General features: G+C 43.9%; 1 protein-coding gene across 3 annotated transcripts in view; it reads right to left on the bottom strand.

The window, feature by feature from the left end:
• The window catches only part of mboat2b (membrane bound O-acyltransferase domain containing 2b), a 35856-nt gene that overhangs the window by 2783 nt on the left and 19554 nt on the right, over nucleotides 1–13519 (bottom strand). For all 3 annotated transcript variants that reach the window (XM_017455823.3, XM_017455825.3, XM_017455824.3), the window contains exons 4-11: nucleotides 10995–11090; nucleotides 10833–10888; nucleotides 7833–7887; nucleotides 6834–7017; nucleotides 6169–6361; nucleotides 5688–5791; nucleotides 5536–5600; nucleotides 2215–2347 (exon numbers count right to left, since the gene is read on the bottom strand). In XM_017455823.3, coding sequence (XP_017311312.1) covers nucleotides 2215–2347; nucleotides 5536–5600; nucleotides 5688–5791; nucleotides 6169–6361; nucleotides 6834–7017; nucleotides 7833–7887; nucleotides 10833–10888; nucleotides 10995–11090 — 886 coding nt within the window. The remainder of the gene's footprint in view (nucleotides 1–2214; nucleotides 2348–5535; nucleotides 5601–5687; nucleotides 5792–6168; nucleotides 6362–6833; nucleotides 7018–7832; nucleotides 7888–10832; nucleotides 10889–10994; nucleotides 11091–13519) is intronic.

Below are 13519 nucleotides of genomic sequence, written 5' to 3'. Positions count from 1 at the left end.
TCTCTTCAGGTTTTTTTTGTTTTGTTTTGAAAGACGGTGCTGTGAAAAAGTTATTCTTCTCGACGGCCTGAGGAGACACACAATACAGTTTGTATTTATTATTTTTTTATTGAAGCAAAAGAGGTTATCCAACACCTATCACCCATGTGAAAAGCTAATTGCCCCCATAAACTTTAGCAGCAATGACTGCAGTCAAACGCTTCTGAGAACTGGAGATCAGTCTTTCACGTTCTTCTAGGACTAGGATTTACTCCTACGCTTTGGATCGTCGTCTCGCTGCGTAATCCAGTTGCGCTCGAGTTTCAATTTACGGACTGGAGACCGGACATTCTCCTGTAGGATTTTCTGGTAGAGAGCAGAATTCACGTTTCGCCTCAATTACTGCAAGTCGCCCAGAACCTGAAGCAGCAAAGCATCCCCACACCATCACACTTCCTCCACCATGCTTGACTGTAGGTATGATGTTCTTTTTGTGGAATTCTCTGTTTGGCTTATGCCAGATATAATGGGACCCCTGTCTTCCAAACAGTTCCACTTTCGACTAAACAAAAACATTCTCCCAAAAGGTTTGAAGCCTTAATGTTCTTCTGGGTCAGCAGTGGTTTTCACCTCACCTCTCTTCCATGGAGCCGTTTCCCCCCCAGTGTCTTTCTGATAGTGGAGTCATGAACACTGACCTTTATTGATGTAAGAGTGACCTGTAGGTCCTTTGATGTTGTCCTCGGCTCTTTTGTGACTTCCTGGATGAGTCGTCGCTGTGCTCTTGGAGGAAGTTTGGAAGGTCGGACACTTCTGGGAAGGTTCACTACCGTGCCGAGTTTTTCCATTTGGAGATCACGGCTCTCGCTGTGGTTCTCTGGAGTCCCAGAGCCTTTGTAATAGCTTTGTAACCCTTCCCAGACTGATGTCTTTCGATCACCTTCTTCCTCATCATTTCTGGAATTTCTTTCAGTTTTGCCATAGTGTGTTACTGAGTAAGACCTTTTAACCAACTTCATGCTGATGAGAAAGTTCTATTTAAGTGTGGATGTGATTGAACAGGGTTTGCAGTAATCAGGTCTGGTTGTGTCTCGTCCAGCTGATCTCCATTATCAATGCAGACTCCTAGATTTGGGGAATTAGTAACTACGGGGGCGAATACATTTTCACACAGGCCCAGTTGGTATTGGATAACTTTTTTGCTTCAATAAATAACATTATCATTGAAAAACTGTATTGTGTGTTTACTCGGGTTGCCTTTGTTTTCAAACATTTTGTTTTAATTTCTGAAACAGTTTACTACGAGATCTACACAGAAACAGAAGAAATCAAATACTTTTTCACCGCACTGTAGCGGTTCTGCTCACATGCAACAAATGCCTCGAACTACATCTTTAAACTTCGGCTGACACAACGAGTTTTATATCAAGATAGACAACGGCTCATCGTGCTCTACCGAGCCTTCTATCCATCTTACTTAATTGTTAACCGCCTGACAGGCACCACAGTAACTACTTAAGGGGATCAATCTCCTTCCTGTGCTGTGTCTTTAGTAACCTTCTGCAGTCTGATTGATCTCCTCCATGTAGAGGAAGAGCAATGGACTGTAGTCTGTTATTCCATTAGCACAACGTTTAAAGAGATTTGGCTTTAGCCGGGAATAAATTTATACAAACGTAAAGATGCACCAAATCTCAATTCTTTTTACTTCTTACAGCACAAAACAACGCTACGGAATCTATCGGAAATCAAAGAACGCAATTTAAATGAGCAAAGAAAAAAAACAGATCACATGGAAAAAGTAAGTACACCCCTGCGTTTATCACACCTTCAATCCATAAAGTTTCACAAGTGTTCGCTTGTCCAAATACGTCAGGAAAAAGCCGACAATTTCCTTGGGGTGTACTTATTTTTTCACACAACTGTATGTAATTTGATCTTGCTATCCTTGGGAGGACCCAAGGATTGTAATTATTAACGTAGCTAATTGATGCCATGCTAAATATACACTTAACCCTAAACTGATCTTACTGCACGTTTGTACGAGTTTGTTTTCCCCTGTTTACAGGTCACGACAGGTCGAGTGTGCTTACAAACAAATCGAATGTGGAATCCGATTAAGATTCTGTTCTGGCATTTCAGGGGCGTACTCCGTTTCGGATAGGTGGATCTGTACTAAATAATCTTAGATGTCAGTATTATTTTTGTGTGGTGTGTTGGGAAGACGCTCCTCACCGCCCTGGCTGCCAGCGTGACGACGATGCCAGTGAGAAAGGTGAGGTAGTAGCCTGGGTAAGCTCCATGCCACATTGCTGAGAGGATGAAGGTGGCAGCTGTAGGGTTGTAAGGACAGCGCTCGTAACACACCCTGCACAGGAAATACAACAAGCTAGCCACCATAAACTTTACATATGTAATAATAATAATAATAATAATAATAATAATAATAATAGTGTCGTTATCTGAAATGGACCAGAATGATCTGATTGCCTCTTACAAGAAGAGTATACAGTATACAATGCATAAATCCTGCCCAAAAACACGGCCTACCCGCACATCCTTCTCCTAAATTTGACCTGGGGGTTACCGACGATATTTTTGCATCCTCAATAATAATCGTTCGTTCTGTTAATCATTGCACGTATTGGCGGTACCTCCCAGGCACATCGCTTTATATTACAAAAGTCCTGCTGCAATATCAACGCCATGTTCCACCAGTAGATGGCAGTCTTCCAAACAGATCATCACTCTATGCATTCAGGTCTTCGATAAAGGTGGTTTTCACACCGGGCATGTTCGCTGTGGTGCGAATCCGAGTGCGATCGCTCCCGGCGCCAGCTGCAGGGTCGGTCTGGTTTCAGACTCACTTGATTCTAGTGAATCCCTTCGCATAGCGTTCATCTTTTGTCACCACAAACGCATAGAGAACACATGACTCAGCATTTTGTTGTTGTTGTTTTTTGCTATTTTTAGCAACTATTGTCGCTGACAGACTAAACTGTCAGTGTGAGAGCCCCCAAAGTCTAGTTTCACATACCGTGAGTCACATATGTTAACCATGCGTAGTACATATGCGGCAATCTTGGAAGACGCTTCACAGGGTGAAAAGGCGACATTTTATAAACTATAAACAGTGAGGATCAAAAGACCACTCTGAAAATCTGGGATCTTCTTTTTTCATTTAATATTGGAACTAAACAGAAAAGGTTTGGAGTTTAAAAAGGTTTCAAACAGAGAAAGGGTCATGTTTAATCTCCTGAAGAATATATTCAAGATAACGCACTACGTTTAGGTCGCTATTTTAATTTATTATGCTAACCATGTTAAATTACTTGCACAGAAGATCAGATTTTCCTTGAGTCTGATCTCTTCCACTCAGGTTTGCTGATAATATCATTTATAATGAAAATAAATTTGTACTCAATCGTATAAATAATGCAAAATACAGCGCCCTCCACTAATATTGGCACCCTTGTAAAATTTGAGCACAGAAGGCTGTGAAAAATACTCTGCTCTCATGGATATCAAACAACTGCAAACACAACACAGGTTTATCCCAATAAAATATCCTTTTTAAATGTGTGTGTGAAACAATTATTGGCACTCCTATGAATTCATATGAGAAAGATATATTTGAAGTATATTACCATTGATATTTTATGTTTTTTAGTACAACTGGGTGAACAGGAAGAGGAAGTCCTGTTTCACAGGGGTATAAATATGAGGTAACACACAGGCCAAATTCCCTTCGTCATTCATGCGATTAATATAGCTTTGATGTGCGGCAAAAGGTTGTTGAGCTTCACACAATGGGGCGTGTCTATAAGAAAATAGCACAAGCATTGAAAACGCCCATTTCACCATCAGGGCAATAATTAAGACGTTCCAGTCGACTGGAAATGTTATGAATCGACCTGGAATTGGACGTGTGTCTGTATCGTCTCAACGCACTGTGAAGAGGACGGGTCGAGTGGATAAAACATCTCCAAGGATCACAGCTGGAGAACTGCAAAAGTTAGCCGTGTCTTGGGGTCAGAAAGTCTCCAAAACTACAATCTGAAGTCACCGACATCACCACAAGCTGTTTGGAAGGGTTTCAGGAGAAAAGGCCTCTACTCTCATCCAAGAACAAACTCGAGCGTCTTCAGTGTGCAGACACGACTGGAACTTCAAATGGGATCGGGTTCTGTGGTCAGATGAAACCAGAATAGAGCGTTTTGGTAATAAACACAGAGGTGGTTTTGGAGCACACAGAGAGGTAGCCGTGTGGAAAAGTCCCTCATGCCCACGGTTAAATATGGAGGAGGATCTTTAATGTTTTGGGCTGTTTTTCTGCCAGAGGACCTGGACATTTTGTTAGGATACATGGCATCATGGACTCCATCAAATATCAACAGATATTAAATGAAAACCTGACTGCCTCTGACAGAAAGATTCAAATGGGCCGTGGTTGGATCTTCCAGCAGGACGATGATCCAAAACATACATCAACATCAACACAGAAATGGTTTACTGACCACAAAATCAAGCTCCTGCCCTGACCATCCCAGTCCCCTGACCCGAACCCCATAGAAACCCTGTGTGGTGAACTGAAGAGGAGAGTCCACCAGCGTGGACCTCGAAATGTGAAGGATCTGGAGAGGTTCTGTATGGAGGAACGCTCTCAGATCCCTCGCCATGTATTCTCCAACCTCGTCAGCGTTATAGGAGAAGACTCAGAGCTGTTATCTTGGCGAAGGAAGCTAGCAAAAAATACTGACTAAAAGGGCGCGAATAATAGTTGCACACCTATTTTTAACAAAGATCTTTTGATAAACCTGTGTTGTGTTTGCCACTGTTTGATATCCATGACCGCAGAGTATTTTTGTGAACTTTTTGAACAAAACAATAAAAACCATTTTTTCACAGCCTTCTTTGCTCATATTTACCAAGGATGCCAAGGGGCACTGTAGATACACTTTCACCAACGGTCCCAGACTAGTGAAACCTGTAGGTTTTCCTGTACTGAATCACCTTTCGCATGCATCTCCATCCCAAGTACGCTTGTAGCATTTTAAAATCTCTTAAAAAGGACAAAACAGCACTTGACAATTTCCTTCCAGTTGTGACGCAGGAGCATCACAGACATTTTGACAGCTGGTATCTGATTACAAAATGAATCGATTCTGCTTATGCCCATTTCTCCACTTCAGTACGGCACAGAGCCATCAACAACTTAACACAAAGCCTGATGTTCACGCTGTGAGAAAATCCCTCTCTTGACGCAGACCGATAGTTTCTGCCACCAGCATGCTTGCAGGCAAGTGATAAGGCAAGGTTAGAAAGTAGCCAAAATAAAAACATCTCCATGTTGTTCCAGTGAAAAACATTTATGATCTCCTGCCTCGGTGGCGATACCAGAATATACATTTTAGGCAGCAAACTTTGTTGAAAATCAGATTCTCTCTGGCTAGAACTCAACCGACGTCTAATCTATCTCCCGAACGAGCAAACGCAGGTGTAATTACTACAACAGCATACTGTACGAGGCAACCTCAATCCAATAGTCACTCTCACCTTTTGAGCCAGTGCGCGGTCTGGATGTTCCAGTTATCAAGAAACACCTTAAAACTGGTTGCAAGCTGAAATAAGAACATATGAGAATTGGTACTTTTTCCTACAACTCTGATTTATAAATACAGAACCCGAGGTAACGGGAACAGACTGACCTCTATGTTCATTATCCTCAGGTTGGAGATGAGGTCCCATCGCGGCACTCCGTCACTGTCGTAGCCATTAAAGCCGAAGCCAGCTGCGTTGTTGATGGCATCAGCTGTTCAGATCAGACACAGGACATGACGAGCGGTTACGGCTTTTCAGGTCACGCTATATACAGCCTCTGTCTTTTCGCCTCTCGCGCTAATGAAGGTGATGCACCGACGTACAGAGAGATTACACAACACCGACACTGAAAGACTTTCCTAGCCGGTCATTTCGGACTCTAGCTAAGTATAAAAGGCCCACGTGTTTCCACATGACACACAGCGATGTCACAAAATGGACCTTGAGACTATTTGAGATCTTATATCATCATGTGCACTCACGGGAAGGGAGAAGCTGATGATATGCAAACGAATATAGAGAAGCGCTGTAAATACGCCGTGTACGAAAAAGAACGGGAAAGATAGAGAGACAGCCAGCGACACGCACCGAGAGTCCAAACAAAGTAGTATTTCGGCCGAGTGGTCAGCATGGATAGGTACAGGTAGACCACCTGGGCGTAGAAGGGCGTGGTGGCAATGAAGTCGTCATCGATATTTCGCTCCACAGGAAAAACTTTACAGACGGAGAGGAAGACTAGCAGAGAGAAGAAGCAGGTGGCAAGCTTACGGATAACCTCCATCTGCAAACGATACAACAGACAAGTTAGTTCCAGTCACAGCGTACAACACAGCGGCTGTAGGATCTACATGTGAAGCGACTCGTGATGCCTAAATATTCGCAAAAATTACATTTACATCAATCACATTGTTCTTTTTAATAAAAGAACACCACAGCGCAGGACTTTTACACAAAGCAGGGACTTCTGAGTACAGGACTTTTACCAAAAAAAATAAATAAATAAAAAAAATCACATCCCTTTGGATAATCAGGCTCATAAATATAAATAAACAACCGCTGAATGCTATTCTCCGAGAGCTGCTTGCATATTTATAGCATCGGAGTGCTTAGGCACCGATTAAAAGCCGAGAGGCTCAACCGAAACGTTCGTCTTGGATATTCGATGAAGGCGCGACATTAATTAATTGCCAAGAGTCAGTAAGGGTTCTACACCGGCGGTACTATTAAACGCTCTACGTGAAGGCGGGCCTTACGTTCGGCGAAGGGTCGTTTAGTCTGGTCTTCCCCTGCAGTCTGCCGTTGCTCTCCTGCTCTCTGTGGCGGCAGGGCTTGCCCTCGATGAAAGCGATGTAGTCATTGTAGGAGCAGGTGGGGCCGGCCAGGATGCCCATGAAGTTACAGTTATAGCTGAAGTATTCGAGAAGGCTGGGCATCCGCCTGAACATACAACCAATGGGGGAGAGAGAAAAAAAAAAACATTTCTGTAACGCATCGCACTACAAAACATGAGCAACAGTCATGTGGAAGAACTGGAGGACGGTCACATGGTAATCAAAGAGACAGTCTGACCAAAAGTTTAAGATTAAGCATTGATACTTCTGTAGTAAACAAGCCCACGCGCCCCTTCCAGCAATTAGAGTACATTTAGAATGACCAGAAGCTCCTCGTCGGATGCCGAATATATGAAAATTTAGGCGTGTTTTCATAACACTGTACGATCCTACTGTATTACCCAAACATGCCGAAGCGCTAGTGCCCGGGCCACACTACAAGAGCTATACGATCCTACACCCCATGTCGAAAACGTCAGAGACGGCAGATATAATGACAGATCTCGGATTTTTTTTTCGTTGCTCTCCTGGATCGTCTTTCAGTCAGCGAACAAAACACGCTTCAGGCTTTACCCGGAGCGGAACGTCACGCATTTTCAGATTATCGTCATTACCGGTAGTTCTATTCTCAGATCCTCTGATCTCACCGGATTTCTCTTTCACAAGCGTGCCTTCAGGTCAAAACAAACAGACACGGCGGACTCGGCTCGGCGGGTGTCCGGGCACGACTACCGCGTTACAGGAGGTCGAGAAGGGTTCGAGGGAAGCCGAGTTCCCTCTAGCGTGGCCACGTATAAGTCATGAATACCACGATAAATGATAAACATTGGTTTTATCTCCTTGATCACATTAAAAAAAAGAAAGAAAAAAGAAAAAGAAAAAAACCTGGCCGCTCTTTTCCCTCGCTCTTATTTTACACACCTGATGGCCAGCAGCTTCTGACTCTGATTGAGCTGATCTTCTTTCCGCGCCATTCCTGTCAACACACAGAAAGAGAGAACATACACGTATACAGTAAACATTTGTTGTCGTTTTTTTTTTACTTAACGATTGCTTAGTCAGTCAACACTTAAAGGATAACTGGGTGCTTTTCAAGTTCTCTGCTGGAAATACCAGGTTGTACCCCAACATTCGTATTTAGCTGAAAGCCAAGTTCTCACAGCGTGTAACACTTACAGAAGAGTTAACGGTGGCACTTGACCCAAACGAAAGAAAGTGTGCCAGTGAAATCCGATTCAAATCAGAGAGAATTTCGAGAGCGAACTTTACCAGACCATGCTAGAACACACCAAAAATTGTGTCGCATGCACTATATTACCAAAAGCTCTAGACACCTGACCATCACACTCGTACAGGATTCTTCCCCAAACTGTCGCCACAACACCGGGGCACACATCTGTCTAGAATGTATTTGCACTTTGCAGCATTACGATTTCCCTTCACTGGAACGGAACACGTTCCGGCGTGACGATGTCCCTGTGCACAAAGCCAACACCATGAAGACATGGTCGGCCAAAGTTGGTGTCGACGAACCGAGCCCTGACCTCAACCCCACTGTACACCTTCGGGATGAACCGGAACACCGAATACACGCCAGGCGTCCTCGCCGGACCTCATCGATGCCCCTTGTGGCTGAATGAACACAAATCCCGACGGCCACGCCCTAAAATCTACTGGAAAGCCTTCCCGAGGTTATTCTAACAGCAATGGCGGACTACATCTAACAAGGGATGTTCAAAAAGCACACGAGTGTTGCTGACCGGGACAAAATGGGCAACCGAATTCTTCACATATACTGTACTAAGATTTGGTACGGTCACTCAACAAGCAGAAACGACAACAATTCAGTACGTTTAATTTCTCGAGCTACAAGTGACGAAAAGGTTTAATAGAGATTAGAAGAGAAAGACGTAATCTCGTGTTAATGGGGATTGAGAACGAAAGGGTACGAACCCGTCGTTATAGGTAATAAACGACAATAGAAGTCATAAACAATAAAAACCCTTATAAATCCAACGCCCGATGTCGTGGTAATCTCTTCTGAAGTTTATAGGAAGTCTCTTGTTATCACCGAGATTGGAGTGCAGCGAAACAGGCAGTGAGAACAGGCTTTTATCGAACACCCGGCGCGGAGGCTGACGAACGAGACTAATTAGAGACGGATGCAGTACGGTGTAAATCCGTAGCGTCAGGTGAACCCTGATAGGTTGCTTCACAAAGAGTGGAGATGTGGAGGATGTGGTCCGAACAAAATCCTCACGTTATCGCTGCAATTATGTTGTCGATAAGATTAGCCAACTAATCAGCTCACGTCACTGCCAACGTCTGGCGCAAGATAAACGACAGAGAGGAGCCTGAACTGGGAAGGACGGAACGTGTTCCGATTCCTCGGTCTGAAGCGCTCTGATAGAAGCTGCTAGTTTAGGTGCATTCATAAGTGCGTGGCAGCCTAGGAAAACCATCCGCACGGTCAGATTTTGACATTTGAGCCAACTAGTGTTCGTAGTAGTTCTGGAAACTATAGAAACATCTTGTTTCTTTTGCACGTCTCTCAACCAGAAGTAGAATTTTACAATCGGGGAAAAGCGCATTTAAAAGATTCCACTCTCGCTCGACGCATATAAGCTAACGTACTTATGGAAAAACACCATTTCTGACAGATTCGAGAGAACATTTTGGAAATCGACGAAAGCGATCACCGATCATCAGCCTCGTCCACGTCAGTTCGATCGCCCGGGGTAAAGCTCACCCGTGCCGTTCGAACCCGAGCCTCATCGGTATCTCTTCGCTCTGCCCATGCTCACACCGGTGGTGAAATAAACACCGACTATACCGACGTTCACCGCGTCGATTGTGTTTCATCACCGACAGTTTAAAGCAACGCATTTGTTAAACTGGCCAAAATATCACAACATACAACAAGATCTAATAATAAATAAATAAATAAATAAATAAATAAATAAATAAATAAATAAATAAATATTTCCATGCCGTCTTGGTTAAATATGCCTACGTTCCCTTAAAGCGGAGATGTCAGAGTATCGGATTTGACGTGCGCTAAATACTACTCAAAAGGTGCGGTTTGTCGTTTTCTTTGTATTATACACGTGTTCTGGTCTGGAACCGGAACATGAGCTACGCCCTGCAGTCAGAACACCGATGTTCAACTCTGACCCTTTTCCTTAAAAACCCACTCACTAACCAAACATACACAGTTTAACAAAGATACTAGTGGCAGTGAGGAACGGGGGTCGTTTCGAACAACGGGTTCGGCGCGACGGTGCTTTCATACCCCGGGCTGACGCGGGGACGGAGCACCTTTTTCATTCACGCTGGGTAACGGCGTCTGCCGGACGCTGACGGTTTTTAAATCGAATTCCGCTCTCGTTCAGGCTCGCAGAGGGTTCCTTTAAGTCGCACGCCGCGGCTACGCTAACAGAGGCAGGAAGGAATGTGAAGGATGGAAGTCACGATCAATTATTAATATAAGTCAGATAAAGATGTATAGTATGGGACCGACGTGACGCAGGTCATTGCTCATTCTGCGCAGGAGAGAAGAGGACAGAAGGTCCTGCTGTGGTAATTTCAGCCCTCCTCCATCATTCATCTCCCTGCGCTTTAATTAGCTTGGCCAGGCTTTTGGCAGCGGATGCTCGGTGAACACCTGCATTTTTCAAATAAAGCACAGCACCTACATTTTTTTTTTATTTTTTTGCTGCGTGTGCTGAAGAGAATGTGCATGCAACTGAAGAGGATGAATGCAGCTATATTAGCGATGCATTCTGGATAAGCTAATGAAATAAATGAATCTGAAAAGGAATATAAACATCAAATTATACATAAAAAAAAAAAAAAAAAGGGGACGTGGCAAGTCAATCACGTCCGAGCACACACGGGCATTTGAACTGATATGAAGCTCACCATCATGAATCTCAAAGGCCATACTGGTGATCTTCTGTGTGATGACCATCATTGGCCTGGAACCACAGAAAGGAAGCATGAAGATAAAGAACCTGCAAGAGTTCAAAACAATCTCTAATATATTCTCACACACACACACACACACACACACACAATCCTTACCCTGTGAAGTCAGCCGAATACATGCCATAGTCGAAGACATACACTCGTGTGATCTGACAGAAGCCGAGATACGCCAGGGCAAACACCAAACAGTATCTGAAACAAAGCAATGCGTCTGACGTTAATGGTCCATTCACTAAGGCTGTAGCTCATCACGGAAACTGAACCTGGAACCACCTACTATTAATATATACACTAATTAAAAGAAGATGCCGTGTACAGAACACATTTACGTCAGAACGTTGGAGAAAATCATCACCGACTCGTCCGATTTCTGTCAGATGTGAAACTGTGGCTCACGCTGTGTGCTATACAAAGGATAAACAGTATTAAAAGTATAAAGTGTGCCTAAATAACGTTTTCACCAACCAGTCTCACACTATTATACAGCTCCCATATATAGAGAATATCTATGGAATTATATTTCATAGGGAATATTCGATTCTGAAGGAAAACCGCACACCTGGCAACCCTGGCGGACAAAATCATGCCTCCTATGTTGTGTAGGTGCTCATTGTGAACATTTATTGATGAGCTTTAACAACTTTCGAGTAAAAAGGTATACAGTTCTTTATTATCCATCCATCCAGCCAGCCATCTTCTATACCGCTTACTCCTTTTCAGGGTCACGGGGAACCTGGAGACTATCCCAGGGAGCATGGGGCACAAGGCGGGGTACACCCTGGATCACAATCACATACACACTCACACACCCATTCATACACTACGGACACTTTGGACACGCCAATCAGTCTACCATGCATGTCTTTGGACTGGGGGAGGAAACCGGAGTACCCGGAGGAAAGCACGGGGAGAACATGCAAACTCCGCCCACACCGGACCACGATGCGCCCCTGGTATTAGAGCGGACAGAGATTAGACTGAAGGAAATACGCAGGAGTATTCCTTTAAAAACCGTTCATTAATTGCGATACTGATATGAAGCAAAGATGAAACTCGCACGATATTACTTCGTAGCACACCTTTAGCGATCAGCGCTGCTTTTTTTTTTTCCCCCCGTGACGGTGTCTTACACGTGTCCGCCTCTACATCGGTGCTGCTCCACATTTACGAGCAGTCTTAACGTCGTTATCGTCCAGACTTCAATCATGGATTAACGCGGCGTGTCAATTAATGCAAGATCGCCACGTAGCTTAGGAAGGAATCCCGGCGCCTGCTACAATACAGCAATCGAAGTGTGTGTAATGCGTGTGCGCTCACAGGTCATTGTTTTCAATAAGGATAAATTGCGTAATCGCTCTTCTACACGCCTTGGAAATTTAAACCCATCCCCACACACACACAGCTCAGTGCACTTACTGTCGGTACTGTAGGTGTCTCATTATCACTGAATCTCAGTGGGATGACAGTGTGTGTCTGCAGGTTGCCTATTTTTGAAAGTGCACTAACTGACACCGTGGTGTTGCCAAGACACCAGCTTTCCTTCCGAACGGAGAGCAGCTGGATACAACCTCCTCGCACCTTCCTGTACATAACACCCCACAATTCATTTTGGCCTGTTTAAGGCTTAATATGGAATCACCCAAGCTGAGCAGCAGCTCCCAAACCCCAAGCAAGGTGTTTCCTTATGTACCTATTACATAACACTGCAAATATCGCCAGGTTTAGCGGAGCAGCGATTCCTACGAATCCTTTCCACTCTTCTTCCACAACGGCTCATCTCGACACATAAAGTACACCGATTTTTGTTACGTATTCGATTATTCTCACTCCGTTCAGGGAGAGGTAAAGCGGGACATCTTCGAGAGAGAAACCGACTCGTACTTCCTCACAGCTTGTTTATTTTGCTCGCATGTAAGGTAAAACACTGCTGGTGTACATGCGCATGCAGCACAGGTCCCACAGGACTGCATCTGAGAACACCGGGCATCATGGGTAGGAATGTATGAAAGAAAATAGGTGCGTGGTCAGTGTTTTCCATTCAGTCGTTCCGGCGCGTGAAAATGTCCGTGACCTTGGATGCCTCACCTGTTCTGAACGAAGTCCAACACAAACGGGGCGTGCGGTTAGAGGAAAATAATCAACAACGCCGTGAAGCACAGCTGTTACCACATCGAAGTGGATTCTTTTCCAATAACGGCACATCCCGGAGAGTTTTATTCCGCTTATCTCACGGCAATGTGTCAACCACGGCAGGTATTAATGAATGAAAATACCCTGAACCCGTTTATAGTTGCGTTAAATGTTGTGGGAACGTTTGCTAAACAGTTTCGTTCCTGTTATCAGTGACATCATAGCTGCTATAAAGAGTCAATCCAAGTATCATATATTACAGAGAAACCTTCTTCTCCTCTAAATAACATCTCGCAGAAAGTTTCCCTATGTAAACAGGTTAATTGAGGTGATGGTCCGTTACGGACTTAACCCTTGTGCGTCTTTTTGGACATTTTTGTCTTTTTCAATTTTTTTTTTTTTTATCATTTTGTCAAACGGTGTGTAATTTTTTTATTGGAATTTTAATATTTCGTTTGCTTTCCCAGATATATTTTTAAACTAGCTACACA

Source organism: Ictalurus punctatus, chromosome 25, assembly GCF_001660625.3.
Source record: "Ictalurus punctatus breed USDA103 chromosome 25, Coco_2.0, whole genome shotgun sequence".
In the NCBI taxonomy this organism is placed as follows: Eukaryota; Metazoa; Chordata; class Actinopteri; order Siluriformes; family Ictaluridae; genus Ictalurus; species Ictalurus punctatus.
This window is presented reverse-complemented; position numbering and strand designations above follow the sequence as displayed.